This window comes from Daphnia pulex, chromosome 2 (genome assembly GCF_021134715.1).
Source record: "Daphnia pulex isolate KAP4 chromosome 2, ASM2113471v1".
NCBI classification, from domain to species: Eukaryota; Metazoa; Arthropoda; class Branchiopoda; order Diplostraca; family Daphniidae; genus Daphnia; species Daphnia pulex.
In genome coordinates, this window is record NC_060018.1 from 11,342,068 (window position 1) to 11,360,131 (window position 18,064).

Consider the following 18,064-nt stretch of genomic DNA (forward strand, 5'->3'; position numbering starts at 1 on the left):
CAGAAAGAATGGAATTCTGTCAAAGAGTGAACATTCTTTTGTATTACGATTGTATTAGTATTGTATTACTGTAATTCCCCGCTTACTCCTTGATGGCCGTCGCCGAGGACGCCACTCCCTGACGTCACTCCCTGACATCAACCCTGACGTCACTCCTCGACGTCACCACCGGACATCATGGTCAGCAACCAGCAAGTCAGCACTCTTCCCCAGCCTGACTGGCTCTCACACAAGCTCAGACCATCCGCCACTCCAGCCCGGACCGGCCGCTAAGACAACCCAGACCAACCTGAAGAGATGCTGACCCAGCAATCCCCGCAATATATAAACCATCGCTCTTTCCCCCTTTTCGCTCTCTCGGGTTGGGCACTCTTTTTCCTGTACTCCCCTCCGTTTAATACACTGGAATACATCCTTTAGCTGCTTCCACACGTCTCGTCCTCTCATTGTAATCAGTGCATATTACATTACTAATGACTGAGAAGGGTTGTGACGGTTGCTATCCACACTTTCTAAACAACACATGGTAAATACATGAAGGTCTAAATTCTTATCTAACAAGGACTGTCATTAACCAACACAAAGTCTACCTGAGACTCAGGAGGACTTAACGCTTATACTGTTACTCATGTACCGTCCATCATAATTTGAATGCAAACGAATCGTCTCCTGCTCTGTGCTTCGTCTATTAATTTAGGAATCCACCCGTTACAGGATACATAAGATTTTAAAAAAGATTTAAAACGTTTTGCGTTTTGTATATTGCATATTTCGCGTCCTTTTTTTTGCTTAATTGCCTTATTTCTTCATCCCTGTTTTTTGTAGCTAAAACATTTTAATCAAATCTTCAATTATAATCAGTAAACTTAAAATTGATCCTCCAATTTGAAAGTAATACTCAACTGAGGTTCCCTTCCAGTTCTTGTTTTTTCTCGAATCCTTGGTGTCATATTCTTCAATAAATAAAAACAAAGATTTGTTTTCCAGAAAGATTACGCAGTGAATTTAAATAAGCAAAATTTCAGCTAATGAAAGAGATTCTGGCCCCCTATGATAAAATATCTCACTTCTAAACTCTTCAACGTTTAAGTATAATGAAACATCATGTTAAAAGTGGAAAGGGGGACAGAAATGTCTCCCTGCAAAAGTCACGATCTGAGTAGGAGGTTACAACCTATAAGTAACCAGTTTTTTTTTCTTCTTTTATCAACCTGATAACTGATATTTCGCCTTTTTCGCTTTCTAATGAACTGTCGACGGAACTGACTTTGCTACTGGATGAATCAAAAAACATATATTCGGCCACTTGCTAACTGCGGTAGTAGCAATATACTCTTCAGGAGTTTACCAGATGGGAATACCGGACGTGGGTGTTGGAAACAATCAGTTAAACTGCAACCAAGAAGGAATTAAGCAAGGCTTTCGTGTTGTTGAGAAGGAGTTAAACACAAATTTAATAGCCCAAAAGTTGACATTGATGGTTCACGTCCCAGCTGATGGGTTCTAATGCTGACTACTACTAAGAAATTAAGAGCGAGATGGAGGGACGTTCCGATAATGGAGAATTGGAGAAAACCATGGCCAACATGACTATGAATTTAATTGGGGAAGAACAAATAATTGCATGTTATCAACCAACAACCAGCAACAACAATGCCTTAAATGCTTCAGGTCAGACAGACAGAAAGATCATTTATTATGTATAAACAACTCTACCTGTAACTTTCTTTATCTTCCAGACACAACAAAAATGAATTTCACAACGACCAAGAAAAACTGGGCACAGAGGTGAAGGATATCAGAGCATAAGAGGTGTCATCACGTTCCTACTTCGGTGCCAATACTGATAACAACATGAAAACATGTAAATGCGTCTCTTGTGAAGTCAACACACACGAAGCGAGAGAATGTAGAAAATTGGTGAAGGCCACAAAACTAGCTAATCAACACTTCAAGAGAGTGTAATTCATCATCGGCGTATGCTGCCTTTAATGCAAAAGACAGAGAGGAACAGGATGAAGATCAAGAAGATTAGATGGGCGAAGTTTTCGCTGCCTTCCAACACTTTGTCGTCAGAAGTATGGCCGATCAATTAAGGACAACTCCTTATTTATTATGAAGCTATTAAACCAGGAACTTGATAAGTATCTGGCATTGGAGGAATGAACTTGTCTTTTCATGGCAGAGAAAACGTTCATATCATTACAGAGGTAAAAAAAACTTGACTGATACTAACTGAAGAAAGAGTTTCCAAAACCATGTATTACCTGAATATAAGATCGCAAGATGTGGAAGATTTTGCCAACGCAGCTCAAAAGGTGATCACACTTACAACATGGCAACAAAGACTAGTACATCAAAAGAATGTTTGCAATGAAACTCGCCGAAGGTCTAAACTTGGGGACCGGTCCACACACCTTCTGCGTCTCTGGCGACTGTGCAGAGGAAAGATGCACAGAACACCGTTTAAACTGTCTGCATCACCAAGATCTGACCGTATTGGTGGAAGAGACTGCGGTGACGTACGCGAACCAATGTCTTTTACTTCCCTTGGAGATGTGAGATACAGGCTGATTTCAAGGACAAAGCAAGTGGCTGGATCATTGCTTATTTCATGAAAACAAAGACAGAAGTTCTCAATCACATTAAGACTCTACGCATTCGTCAAGAACCAAACTTGCTATCCCGCTCAGAGTTTAAAAACTGATAGTGAAACTCAATTTAAAAATTCAGACGAAACAAAATGGATTCTTGAAATAAATATACGACATTTAACCAGTTGTGTGTGTACACCAGAATCAATTGGCACGACAGAAAAGTCTAATCGGACAATTATGGAGATGGCAAGATGTACGATGTATTCCAACAAAGCCCCACTCTGGCTCTGGGCAGAAGCTGCTGCCGATGCAGTTTACATCCGAAACAGGATTCCGCCAAATCAGAACACTTAACTTCACTCAGACTTACCCTGACCCAAATTTTAGGATTAACGAAGGCGTAGAGAAGATGCACTAATTCTAATCACTAATTATCTAAAGAATTGACGATTTGTATTTAAAATCTCTTCTTTTATTAAAAAATCTTTGTAAGTAAGCTTAGTAAGTGTAAGCTGCCGGCGGATTTTTTTTTGTTAAATGCTTGTGTGTGTGTGTCGATTCCGGTGGAACTTTGTGTGTGTGTGTTGGTGAAAGCTGCCGCGGATTTATTTTTTCAAATGTGTGTGTGTGTGTCTCGATTCCGGTGGAACTTTGTGTGTGTTTAGAATAAATTTATATCCTCATCATCATTTTGTTTTGTGGTTTGTTACTGAGAGAGTGTTATCACTAAATTTTTTTTTCTTGTTGTTACTCCCGGGTGGCACCGGGAGTTTTTTTTTGGAGAGTGTTATCACTCAACTGTTTTGTCTTAGTGTTACTTCCGGGTGGCACCGGGATTTTTTTTTAGAGTGTTATTGCTCAATTTTTTTTAGCAATAGTATTTAAATATTGAAATGTTTATTTGTTGCATTCACTTTGGGTTTGGTGAAATGTTGAATATTTTTTGGTGAACACAGTGTTCTCTTTGTATTTCTTTTTTGGAGCCCTTAATTTACTTAATTTCTATTCTGTCTCTAACTCAAAGAGAGCCTGGTGTCAGTTCATTTAAAGTTAATGGACCTAAACCAAATTTGATTTTAACAAAACGAATCAAGAATGTAACTCAATTCTATTACCTGTTTGATCTTAAATTGCCAATCCATTTGGCCGCACCGGTTGATTAGGAACAGCCAGCCCACGTCCACCACGTCTACCTCTGCCTCGCACAACCCGCCCAGAATCACCACTAACCTCAACATCAACTAATCCATCAAATCCACCACGTCTACCTCTGCCTCGCAAAACCCGCCCAGAATCACCACTAACCTCAAAATCTGCAAACCGGCTGGGCTGTTTCCTCAATCTAGTGGGTCTGTCCATGATAAAGAGAAAATAAACTTTATGAATAAATAATCTAAGATGTGAGAAATGTATATAGCACTTGATAATAAAGCGTCTAAGAACAAAGTGGGTAAAATTTCACAATATATCGACATACACGATACACACATCGATATACACGACACCTAGTGGAATTTATTGTTTACGAATTTTGGGGACGGTGCAGAAACAGACAAAAATAGTGCCAAAACGGACAAAATTGGCTAAGAAAACATCCACCGAAATACCAATACTTATGACCACTCTGGTGGCGGTGCTGAAAAAGAAAACCGCAGTGCCGAAACAGAAAAAAATTGGGCCGAAACCCGAAACCGCCAAAATTCAAAGTGCCGAAAAAAGTGCCGAAACGGGTGACAACCGTTTCTTCTTCTAAAAGAACCTCTCCCTTGACACTAGATACGCTTAAAATAAAAATCAGAAGAGAAAAAAAAAGTTATTCACGAAATAAGGCTCAAATGGGCGTATATTAAATTTTTATTTTTTTTTAGCTCTTACTTTGTAATTAGAGTTGCAGTACCCACGCCAGGTATTGGATCACCCCGGTCCAAAAAAGGAGTTTTAACCCGCGCGAGACACCGTTAGGCCTATCTCGCACGGGTTTTTAAAAAATACATAAATCGCTCGTACGAGGTTTATTTTTTTTAAATCAGAAAGATAAAAAAGTAGTCTTCATCTTTCAAATTTTTAATTTCCAAAAAGTAATAATAATAATTTATAATAAGTAATAAGTAAATTCATCGTTTTGAAATATTGGATCACCCTAAAAATATGTCGCATGGCCTGTCCCTACCCACGGCATCGCCTTAGGATATGGGGGTGGCAAAGGGGGAGGAAATCCTTTGTTCGAGAATCCTCCCGGAGAATCCTCGCGAAACTATAATAGATGATGTCACACGTTATACAGAGAAAAGCAGGAAAATATTGAAGGAACGATAGATTCTTTTGAAAAATCAACTCATCGCAAGTAACCGTAGGGGAGACTGGAGTATGCCGGGACACCGGGAAACAGAGGGACAGTGAGGGGAAAAATAGAAAATATTAATTAATTTAAAAAAAATTTAGTGTAACATGTTAAAACATGTTATCTAATGGGGGTTGAAGTTTGGAGTGTTTTTTTCAATAACTGTAGGAGTTTTTGAAAAATAAAAAACGGCTTTTCGCTTGTTAAATTGTTCGCCGCCATATAAGGTTTTACGGGGAAAATACAAAAAAAAGGCATACTTTATTTACATGGATAGAAACTTTGTTAATTTTTTTATCGTTTACAAATAAAATTGGAATTTTAGATCCATTATTTTAGGAAATATGGACATTCTAGAAAATATAGGTTTTGATATATTTGAGACAGCAAATTTTACTACAGTTGAGACGGGCACTTTAGCCGTCTCCTACGGGTAAACGGTTTACTCTAAAATTAGGGGAGAGTGGGGCGACTGGCTCACTTTTTTTTTCTTTTAGCTCCCATTCTTAAAATCTCAAAAAAAAGAGAATCCTTCCTGCTTTAAATGGTGATTTTTTTTCAATCTGCTGATCTAAATAAATTAAGACTAGGTTATTGCCGATTTAAAAAAAAAAGAGCAAACCCGTCCCAGATACGGGGTCACTTTCTCACACCGCCGGGGTGTCTCGGCCCCTGTATTTCTTAAGGAAAAACCGTTGACTGACAGTAGAAATTTAAAGTTTAAAAAAATAACCCAATAATGCAACCCACTAACGGAATATCAATTGAAAAGCTTAAATAAGTATGGTATTTGACTAAAAACACGGAAAAAGTCGAACACAAATGATTTTACTGCTATCATATTTTATGTATATTAAATTTTATGTAAGCCAAAAAGCCCAGACACTGTGTGGCCGATGCGCCCCCAACATAGGGGTCTTAGTATATTATTGAATATCTCTTATTTAAACTATTGTAAATATAAAGCAAACTAAACAGGCTTAAAGAGGAGATAACGTAGAGTATTTTCCATATTTTTTTATAATTTTAAAGTAATCGGGAAAGCCAACACTTGATTCGAAAGTCAAAGTAGGACGACCCAATTCTAAGACAAAAAATTTATTTTACTTTTCATTCCTCAACCGTTCGTCGTACTACCATGAAATTTGGTTTTAAGATGCGCATTACTAACATCTACATCTCCTGATTTTTTGAATATTTTATTGCAATTCTAACCCATCAAGAAATCAATTGAGCCTACCGACCCGAACGCCAGATTGCCCCACTCTCCCCTAAATAAAAAATATGGGGGCTACCATTAAATGTGAAATATATAAAAATGTAAAAAAAAAAAGGGTGATTAAATTGGGAGAAATGATAGAAAAAAGAAAACTGTCCCGCGTTACTCCAGTCTCCCCTACTTACAAATTTACCCTACGGCCTACGTTACACTGATATGATTTAAATGAAATACAAATATCGAAGTCGCCAAGGGGTTTTATATAGCCAAGAGTTCCTTACTTATTGCCCCAATGGAAAATCATCAACTTCGGCTATCATTCACAAGGAGCTTGAGGGAGCGGAAAAGATTCATATGAAGTTCCTGAGTAAAACTAAAAGTTTTTGAGCCTTTTTATCCGATTTTTAGACAGTCTACACGTTCATTGCTATTCCTTTCTACACAGCTACATAATGTATCACATTCAAATATTATAACCACCGGATTCGCAACCGAGGGATAGCCTACAAAAGAGACGAACCTATAGCCTAACGTCACCGTAAATCAATCTATTTCTCGCTATTTCTCTATTGATTCCAAATCAGATGGAATGTCAGCTTGATTTGTTCCTGTTTTATGCTCCCAACATTGCGTCCTTTGAATGAAAACCTATGTACAAAAGAGGCAGACCATTGGTACTATATGAAATTCTTCTTTATTTGGTCACGTCTTTGTTGCCTTTTTTCTGCTTAGCATTCACGCACTATCAGTCTCATCTCGCAGACCCCCATATACTATAAACTGTAGACACCCGCATTTGTATTCTTTCCTCTTCTCTCTCAAGTGTCGATGGAGCGAGATAGGTGAGCCAAGAAGACGAAGACTCTCCAGCAGGTGACGCCAATGCTGGATAAAAGAAGAAAAAAACTCTGATTTTTTTTATGATCAGAACTTGAAGAGAGACTAATATTCATTCAAACTGGTTACAAATATCTTATCCACAAGTCAATTAAAATTAAACAAATGAAAAATATAATCGTCTTAACTGTGGAGCATTGTTCCAGATCAACTCCAAAGTCCAAACTTCGTGTTATAAATATGGGTCTATTTTTTGGGCAATTGTAGTCGATAAACCTTTCACGATGAAGACAATCATCATGATGGAAATACGTCGAAATAGTTCGTCTGTCCGCCGCCTGGCCGTGCACGTTGGCTTGGCTTGGCTTCGTCGACACACCTGAGGATGTCGAGCGGGAAAAGAGGAAGGGCCAAGTCAACGAATCCTCGTGTAAAAGTCTCAGTGCCGCGCAGACTTCCGTCGAGTCGAGTCAAGCGCTTCCGTCTTGTTACCCGTAGGTCTATACTATTGTACACTAACCTTCACGCTGCCGTACTGCTGTAGAAACGTTAGACGTTGGGGCGCATTTTTAGCGAAGACAATCGTGTTTCCTATTGGATTTCAGTGGTGTCGATTTCTGACATTTAGCACGCAACCAAAAGGCAGTAGCGCCAAACCATCAACGTCGTCGAGGAGAGGAGAGAAATCCGATCCGGAACAGCGCAGCGTATTGCGGTTTGGTTGTGCAGGTTGTCAAGTGTTTCGTTTTGTTGAATACCAACCAGCCAGCAAGCGTCGGTTAGGTAAGTGGTCGATCTTTTCCTTGCGAGTTGATATGCAGTACTCTGGGGGGCTGTGTCTACGTGCATGTCCGCGACTTTTCCGTTTTTTTATACCGAAATTGGAGACATCAAAGATTCAAGAACTCCTCTCAGTGCGGTTGTTCAAAGCTTCCTTAATTGTCGTTCTATTCCTGTCGAAAGTCCGAGCTATAGTTTAACCATTAAGTGCTGTACTAGGCCTATTTACAAGGTTGCTAATTGCCGCAACAGCAAAAAAAAATATCAATTTTATCAACTAGAATAGTACATCCACGGCTTTTGCAACACAAATAGAGAAGCACTTTTTCGCACTGTCCAGAGAGTATGTACCAAATGAGTAAATTACTTATGCCGAGATGACAATGAGAATGTTCAACGTTCACAACGTTAGGCCGAGTTTCTCCTCAGTTGTAATTTAACTGCATACATGTAGCTGAAGCCCACAGTTAATATTGAGTCTTATTTCTTAGAATGAGCTGTATAGAGCACAAACTTACTTGTAAATATACTAATAGGAGAAACAGAGCGGCTAGGGCCGGCGGACGTTTTCCTATTTCAACGTTATATATGTATTTTGACATGACATTGATCTTTCTTGTTCCGACTATTCCATTAGCTCTTTTCATTTGGGGGTTACCTAGAACCCAGCCCTTGACTTTTTATTTTAAAATCCATTCGACAACGTTTGACTCTGAAGAGCACGCGTGAAAGCCAAACAAGAAAATAAGGACAAGGAGAGAGGATTTAGTCTATTTCGGTTCAATCAAATTGAAGATGTTGCACAATTTTTCTCGGGAACGACTACAATACGTCATCATCGTTACTCTACCGTGCTGTTTGAAAGTTTGTTAGACATCCCGTCCCTAGTCGCCAGCATTTAAAAAGAAAACGCTGCCTTGTTAACGACAATCATCCATTCTGCTCCACGCCTACATATTATAATTTGCAGAGAAGGGGACTCCATATAGGTACTCCATTTGAGAGATGAGAGTTTTCCGAGTATATATTCAATGTAGACAGAATTAAGACGCAGAAAATAAATATATAACAAGACGTGCAAAAATGTTCGTCATATCTTCCTCGCAAGTCGAAAGACCCAGCACTTTTTTTCAAACGCCCCTGTCTATATCTATACAGGCTAATATACGTATATATACCTGTTCGCCGGATCGCTGGTCTATGTATATATATACTACATCCTCACGCATATTTAATCCGCCTTTCTCATCATCATCTCCCGTGTGCAAAACGGAGGAGGTGCGTATCGTTTGCCAGCGAGTTATATTATCTATACGAGATATGCATTTACGTTTATAGGATATAATAACGTGCTGGAACTCCCGGTCGTGATTTGCTTTGCCATACAAGGATATTTCAAATAAAGCAATAATGGGTTTTCAATTCATGCTAGGTTCGTGCTGCTCCGGCATATATATAGTATGTATAGGCTATATCATTCCCTCTCTGCTGTGTTCGCGGAACGTGTTTGCGTGGTATAGTGATGAAGGGTCGGTCCCGATTCTTATATCACCTTGGTATAAATTTGAATTGGAGAGTTTTTGCGGCCCACACCAAACTTGGATTATTACCGACACAGTCGAAGTTGAATTTTTGTTGCCATTTTTATCGCCGAGTCTTTGTGCTCCGCACAATTTAATTAAAGCGGCAGTCGAGAGAGCGACGATTTTTTTTTTTTCGGTCGTAACTCGTAAATTAAGTTTGTCAGTTTTTATCGGGAAAAGAAAAGAAAATCTGAATTTTTTCTGGCAAGCGCATTTGTGTATTAGTCGCGCGCGCGTTGCCTGGGATTTTCTTTCATTTCGGTCGAGTGGTGAAGGGAGCCAATTATTTAAATCAATACGACCCACTTAAAAATGAGGAACGAGCACGAGCTGCGCATATATATGTATATATGCTATGCTGTATAATGTGTACGTATGCAAAGGAGCGCAGGAAACCCCAGAAAATGTCGATCGCGTCGAGTCGGTCACGCAGCTGCTCCATTAGAAATCGACGAGCGATATCGTTACAGTCAGTCGTCTCTTATAATTCTTCTTCTTCTGTTCACAACACAGATATATTGCGCATTATATCACCTATGACTATATAACGCACTCCACCAGCACCTATATATCGACAGTGCAAGCAGATGACGAAATCTGTGCAGACCATCAAGTCCTTAACGGTCATCAAAGTCGAGTATACATACATAAGTTAACGAGAATCTCCAGCAGTGTTGATTTATTCTCTCTCTACATGCACATCAGTTCGATTCCGAGGTGGGATACGACGCGGGTGGTCCTTGGGTGTTGTTGTTATTCTTTTATTTGTAACACGGCGGGGTGTAAGTGTATAACTGGGAGGGGCGTTGGCATAGCATTGTTTGTGTGTCTAAAGGCTATTGTCTTGGCGGGTTCGTTCGGGAGTTGGTGTACACTATATATTTATGTATAAAGTTAACGGCGGCGTGAACCAGCGTGTTGATTGCTTCAATGACGAAGCCGTTTCACTGCACAATAGATGGGAAAAACCAAATAGCCAATCAGATCTACAACATTTCCGAAAATTTCATTCTTATATTTTCTGGATTTTTCAAATTTTTTAATATGCCATAGTCATTTTGAAAATGATAAGCGGAACTTAGTTCAATCAACCGATTGGGCGGGATAATTTAATAAGTATATTTTAGCCAATGCATGCGGTCGATATGAGAGGAGCACCCCTGAAAATCCCGACGATATCTATACAGTCTACAAATCGTTTTTTTTTTTTTTTTTTACGTCTTAGTCTCGTCAGGATCACCCCCAAAGCCCATCGCGCGGTATTGATTATAGGCCTAGTAGTCGCGGTCTATATAGTCACATCTCTATCTAGCCAAATGTATCGCTCCTGCGTGTGTCTTATGTTTTCGCTGTTGCAGCCGGTTAATATTAGATTAAGTGTTGGCCTTATTCTCTCTCTTTTATATTTCTTCAGCTGGAAGTGGACGATGTCAATGCTTTATAACTACAGCTCGTTTCAGACACTGCTGTTGGTTCCTGGCATTTATATGTTTCCTTTCTTTTATAGCCTTTTTTCTTTCTTTCTTTTACGACAATATTAGCGCGACCAGGCACGTCACAAATGTCGTCAAAAACTGATGGCGACCACATCATCTCGTTTATTTTTTTTTTGCGGGACTGGTATAATATCAAAAAAACATTTCATTAAATGGCATGAGGAGATGATGACAAAATCCTTGTACATCATCAGTCTTTTTTGTTCGCTGGAATAGTCTATCATTTATTTCGTACGAGAGCTGTATAATATTATAACAAGTTTATCGCATTGCCGTCCATCTGAGTGTGTGTGTGTGTATAGTGGGAAAAAGTTTTTGCTCTTCATGCGCTATTCACCGCCAAGTTGATATTCCGCGCCGAGCACTCTTTGGCCCTGATGACCTGGCAATGCATAAAGGAGCAAAGGAGCGCGCACGGTGGCGTCGGCTTTTGTACAAGTCGTCAATCGAGATCCGATTGGCTCTCGGCGCGATTTTATTCCCTCTACACATACGTTGAGAAGTGTGCGCTGTATATATAGCTGTTATTGTGACGCAGGGCGAATGCCAAAAGGAGTGTCTTAAAGATTTATCTACACTTTTGCGTATTACATAGCAGAAAGAAGAGAGAGAGAGAGAGAGAGAAAGCTCGGGTATTTAGACAGACTGTGTAGCATTATATAGACGCTTCGGGTAATAAAGTTGGCCCGGGTGGGCGGCGCGACAGCTGGCAGTTGTGCTGTGTGTGGCGCCTCAGTCCCGCTGCTATATGCAGCAGCTTGTTCCATCCGCAAGCCCATCACCAAGCAGCAGCACAGACAGTTTGTCTTCGTGTATAGAACTATTCGCTCCAGTGTGCTGTATAAATGGTAGACACACGTAATCTTTCGGTTCATCGTCATGGCGATATATCTCGGCGGAAATGTCGTATTGTACGGTGTAATATTGTGTCTTTTGATTTTGATGGGTGGCTTCTCTCTTAGCCCCTTTTTGTGTAGACGCACGCGTCATTGTCCATAATCTATATGGAGTCGTAGATATTGTTTATATACCTGTACACACACAATGGCTCCCAGCCGACCTGTCGTCCTTTTCTTAAATTATAAATAGCGGGGGGGCTTATATCTATACCGTGGGCCACTATATACGGTTTACAACTTGGGCGGCCACTGTCAATTTCTAGGAAAAACTGCGCAAAATGAATTGCACGTTTTCAAAGCTCAGCAGAAATGGACCTTAGATTTTGGATTGAAAAGATGTTATTCACGTCATTTGTGTGAATGACGAACCCTTATTTATTACTCGACTGCTGGAACTGTTGCCCGGCCGTTCTTTGACGCGTAGTCGAGAGATCTGCGGACTCTTGTCATTCACGGACAACACATCACACATATCTTTGGGCTTTTCGGCCAACCGCCAGTCGCTATCGTGGATAATTCAATAGGTCGGCCTTTCGCCTTTCGCTCGGTCGGCTGTCGATTGTCACGGGGGGATGAGGGTCGGTCGCTGCTGATGGCGTTGCGGTTTCCCTTTTTCCTTGCATGTCAGCAAACGGATCCATTATGGATAACGGCCCGTATAACCTCGTTGCTCCTATAGCTCCTTGTGCGCTGTTATATAGGCATGTATAGCGCTGCGTATCTATAGTCGATTTCTCCCTATAGACGTTTCGTGTGGTTGCCTTTCACTCTCACGGCCCTTCATCAATCTTTCAACACACAATGTCGATCCCTTTCGAGGCCTTTTTTGTTTTTTGTTTTCCTTCTTTTCTTTTGCGGGAATGCGCACATTTGACACAATGTCGATAGGCTGATGCGCCGATGGGTGTCGGGCGCCAGCTGTATTACTCTATATAGGCGACGGGGGAAGTAAAAAAGGTGGACCTCTCTCCTCCTTTCGCCCAATTTCAATCAAGTCACGCACTGGCTCTGCTCGACAAGATATGACGCGAGCGTGTCGATTGTCACGTCGCTCAATTTTTTTTTTTTTTTGCGCAGAGCCTGTTATGAATATTATATATAGAGACGCATAATATAGAGTCCATCAATCTATGCGGGACGGTAGTTTCCGCTCGATTATATATTCACCTTATATCTATCGAATTTTATTACAAATTTTCTTTCATTTGTTATTTAGAATCCTCCCACCAGCGAGAACCATCAACAGTATATAAGAGAAGAAGAGTTTCGCGACATCAAACTGGCCCGGATGTCAATTCCATCGATCTGTCGCCGCTCGTCGTCCGTCTCTACTGATGGAATAGAAGCGGGCCGGATAAGCGCGACCCACCTCTTGTAGACGGGAGCGTGCGTGCATGAACCAAGGAGCCGAGCGTGTGCGGACTTCCGGCTCCGAGAAAATAAATAAATAAAAAAACCAGTGAACCCTTGAAAGAAAAGAAAGAAAAAGAAAAACCTTCGGTGAAAGTTGCTCCGCCACACAGCAGCATCTATTAAGCCTATTGCATTTATTCTCTGTCCACCAAGTGACCGTGAGTGTTCGGCTGCTGTGCTGTGTGGTCCTATAATAACATATAGTCTCTGCTGGGTCTACTCTTTGGGCGCGGAGAGTTGGGTTACTTTGGCAACCGCCGGCCGGCGGAAGAGGCCCGTGAAGGGACGACGGAAAAGGGGAGCGACAGTGACACGCGAGAGGACAAAGCCGATCCCGTCAAGAAGAGGAATACTAGACGGACGGATATATACAGCAGTAGGGGTGGGGGTGTATAGCTGAGAAGTTGTGAGCGAGAGCGATGGAAATCCCCATGACGACGGCCGTCGGTAATGGCAGCAGCAGCAGCAGGAGCTCAAGAGTCGAAAAGATGCTGATGCCGGACGGGCAGAGCCGAGTGGGACGTAACGGCGTCGTCGTCGTCGCCCGTGACGTTGCCTGTGTCTTCTCGGCCTGTCGTCGCTGCAACTACTCCCGCGGGACGAGTGCCGTCACCGCCAGCAGGATGGGAGGATCAAGGCCCGGGGTAACAAGGCAGTCGACAAGAGCCGGGACCGGAGAAACAGAAGCCGAAAGTGATGCGGGAAGGAGAAGAATCAGAAACGACGTCGGGTGCTGGTGCCCGCCAGCATCAGCAAAAGCCAAGCCGCGACGACGACGACGGCAGATCCTTCACAACATCCTGACCCTTTTGCTCTTAGCGCTGGCGGCCTGTCGACCGTGTCACGCTCACGATCGTGAGCTTTCCGACACGGACGATGAAGATGGTAAGTTTCTATTTTTAACATTTTATAAGAAAGGGAATAGATGTATTAGGTTTCTCTCATCTCCAGCAGATTCTAAATAAAACCCTGCTGTGTCCGTGTATTTCTCGCGTTTTATTTTAGTCGGGTCGAATCAAACGACGGTGGCAACTCACGTTCAATTATTCATCCCCCCCCCCCGCCTAATAGTTATTACGTCTTAATCTTTTCTCTCACTTTTCTCCCCCCTTGCCTTCCAAAAGTTGAGTAAATTCGAATCATGGAAATGGGCCAAAACGAAAGTCCATTTATATGCGTATAGATAGGACAGATCCTCATCCTCCCCCCCCCTTCTCTGCCTGCCACACAGAAATTCAAATTTTCTAGAATAGTTAACTGAATCAAAAATGAAATTCCCAGAAGGAATTATGCGGGGGCGACGGGTAGACACGGAAATTTTATTTCGGTGGTCGACACATTTTCAACGCCGCGCACACAACGACCTGGTAACCGGATGAAATCCTCAAATTGTCTCCCCCACCCTATTTCTTTGTCGCATTTCGTTTTCAAATCGATCGGGAAAAAAAGAGCGCCAAATTCAAATTTTTGAAACTTTTGTTTTATTTCGTTTTATCCATTCTTCCCGCGATATAAATCTACCGAGTCATTCAACAGCTATCGACAGTTATCAATTAGAAAGCTCATGGGGCTTATCTTATCAGACATATCAGGATTCTCATCGTCTCTTTTAAAAAACAAGAAAAATAAAATAAAATACCCAAGATGGAAATCGCGTTGATAAAATGGCGCTAGGAGCTCGGCTCTTTTTCTTCTCTCTGTTGTCCCCCCCCTCCTCTTCTTTTCCTTTGAAGTTTTAACTTACCTTAATGCTGTCTTTAACAATGGCTTTTGGAAATGACGTCATCTACAGAGTGACTCGGCTTGCTTCGTTGCATTCACGTCAAACCTAACACACAGCAGCACAGCGGGCTGGCATATGGGGGGTCTGAGTTTCTCTATTACCTTTTATACGTCTAGTATAACACACCCCAGCAGAGAAAAAAAAAAAAACTCGCCTTGTGTGCTCACTGTACAAAAAGGTCTCAAATACATGCGCGTCTCAAGTACCGACGAACCCCCAAAAGAAGAGATAAGAAAGTCAATTTTCGTGCCGTCTGCTGCTGCTCTGCCGTCTTTTATTGTATAGTATATAAATAATATCTATTCTATATCTACATTTCGCTGATCATGTCTACTAGCTATACTTACGTCTGTTCCAATCATGCTGCGTCTTTGCTAACGCAAATCACTAACTTTTTTTTTCAAAAAACAAACAAACAAACGCGAGGGATTTATTTATATGTTGTATATCAAATACGTATATCAAAGGGAACGGAGCCCACGGCGCAGACAGCGTTCAACCGCCAGGTAAGGCGACTGATGATTGTTAGATGTATTATAAGACCATGGATATGCTGGTCTCCAAATAATATTAGAGACGGATCGACGAATCCAATCCAATCAAGAGCACGATCCGCGCACGTATTATTATTAGATACTATACAGCCCTACCTGCCTTATACACCACGCACGACCAAATGTGTCAACAAGCAACACAAGAAACTGCGATCTTCCAGCATGCGCATTCGAATCTGTGTTATATGTCGCATATCATCATTTCCTTTTGTTGAATGTGCACACGCTTATCTCTCACGAATGTGTTTTTCTTTCTTTTTTGTTATTGGCTATTCAAAGAATGATGTCAGATATTTTCGAACGCCCACAGGGTAATCCAAGTCAGTTGGGTCTATCACTCGCCGTGTGTAGACGCTAATACATAATATAGATGGGATATCCGTTGATTGCCTTTAGTTTGATTGTGTGTCCATGTCTGCGGGATTGTATGGCGTTTCCTATCAAAGCCATCACTGTTGTGCTGGCATTCTTGAATTATGCGCTGCGTTATCATTTCTATTTCGTGCTTGCTGTTTATTATATATACCTGACTATCGATGGCGGGACTGCTGGGAGGTCTGTACATGTTGCAAAGTGGGGAGGGAGAGGCATATTTTTCAATGGGGCGTTGACTTTTCTTTTCGACGCAATTGAGGGAAATATAAGGTCGACCGCGGGACCAAAGCGAAGAAACGCGATGGCCATTACACAAAAATGAAAAAGCAATACATTTTGGGTCGCATTTTTTTTTAAATTGATTTTGGGTTTGTTTCATTTCTTTTGATTGATGTTTCACAGTATATAGTACGTCTATCTGTCGTCGTTCTTTTGATTATTGTTCAAGTTCGTGTTACACAATGGGGATGACATTGATTCGTCCCTCAAACAAAAAAATTGCTTCTCATTTTCTTTTTTTCTTTTTCTTGTCCGCTGCTGATGTACACAGGACCACTGCAACACGTCGTTAGCGTCGTCAAGGGGAAAACGAATCTCCCGTGCGACGTCACGCCGACAGACGACGAGGACGACCAGGCTAGTCTCGTCCTATTCTACAAGGATGGATCCAGTCAGTCCATTTACACGTAAGTCGCCAAATTATTATTATTTTTTTAAAGTTTATCATCATTGCTGATGAAATTGAATGCATTTCATATTTTGTTCCGGTTCAACGTGCGCTGCTTTTTGACGCTCCGCATATTTGTTGCTATGTCAACAATGGCTTTGTTATTTAGTGTAGTATACGTGTATATAATAGGATCGATATGTGCTGCCCTGCCAGCACGAGTGCCGGGCGAAATATCCCGCGCGTCCGTCTAGCGTATTTATCCCCGCCCCAATACCATACTACCATACTATATTTCCTGCTGCATAGTTATTATCGTCACGACTTCTCTCACGACTCATCGCCAGCTGAGAAATCCGCTGGCTGTTTATTATTTAGCTTGATGCTATTTGTAACGACCGAGCGCCATCACCATCATCATCATATCATCATAGTATAGCCTGTCTATTGTTGGCTGAATGCGCACCTTTTCTTGTTTGTACGTGTAATTGGACCGGTCGGCTGTTATTTATCCTGCACATCGCACACACCGTTCCGGACTCTCTCCTGATGCATTAGACCCCTTATACACTTATATTCGTGTCCCGCGTCCAGCTATACAGCCCCATATTATACATTTCCTAAAAAATAACAACTAGAGAGAGTAATAGAAGTACATGCTATACATAACATAACGAGATGTATATATATGCATGTAGGGGTCAACTGCACCGTTGGCAGCGTTCCGTGTTCTACACACACTGCCGGCCAACAGACTGAAACCATTTATTCTTTTATTTTTTAAAAACCAGAAGCTAACAAGCGAAAAAAAATTAAGTTTCCGAGGACGAAAGATTTGCGCGGTTGGTTTTATTAGAAGGCCAAGAAACACACAGCAGCAGTATAGCTATTTAGTGTAGAGAGAGACTTTTAACGATAAAAGATGCTCGAGCCGGCAGCTCTGGCAGGCTCTGGCCTCGTTTTAAGTAGATGTATAGTGCAACGAACGATGAGCACACATTACACTGTACACATACTTGAGAGAGAGAAGAGAGAGATAGAGTAGTTCTATACTTCAGGGGATATATATATGTTCTAGTATATAGTATGTTACCGGAAAAGTTTGTTAGCACATAAAAATGACTATTAACCACTTTTGGCGAACGGAGCGGATATCATTCCACCAGTTCTATATAAAAGTTTTCCGTCGTTTATTTTATTTTTTTAAACTCTCTGCTGCTGCGTTGTACATTCTTCGCCATTCAAACTTAGCAATAAAAGGTAGATTTCGAAAGGCAGAGTCTATTATATATAAATAGAGCCGGCAGGAGTTTGGAAAATGTGAGATGAAGTTCAAAGAAATTTTTAAAAACCCAAAGAAGAAAAAAAAGTTTCTCCTGCTGTCTTTGTATTAATATATTATCTGGATCGTGATTCTTTTGTGTCATATTTTCGACGTATATTAGCCCGGCAACCCCGCACGGACCCCCTTCATTTTCACGTTTCGCTCTTTTTTTGTTTTTTACCTCGAGGGCTTGAGG

General features: G+C 41.3%; 1 protein-coding gene across 3 annotated transcripts in view; it reads left to right on the plus strand.

The window, feature by feature from the left end:
• The first annotated feature begins 7,435 nt into the window (after positions 1-7,435).
• The window catches only part of LOC124205288 (basal cell adhesion molecule-like), a 38,551-nt gene continuing 27,922 nt past the window's right edge, over positions 7,436-18,064 (plus strand). For 2 of the 3 annotated variants that reach the window (XM_046602673.1, XM_046602679.1), the window contains exons 1-4: positions 7,436-7,777; positions 12,969-14,050; positions 15,416-15,454; positions 16,428-16,563. In XM_046602673.1, coding sequence (XP_046458629.1) covers positions 13,585-14,050; positions 15,416-15,454; positions 16,428-16,563 — 641 coding nt within the window. In that variant the 5' untranslated portion in view covers positions 7,436-7,777; positions 12,969-13,584. The remainder of the gene's footprint in view (positions 7,778-12,968; positions 14,051-15,415; positions 15,455-16,427; positions 16,564-18,064) is intronic. The other variant, XM_046602687.1, reaches the window with a different exon arrangement.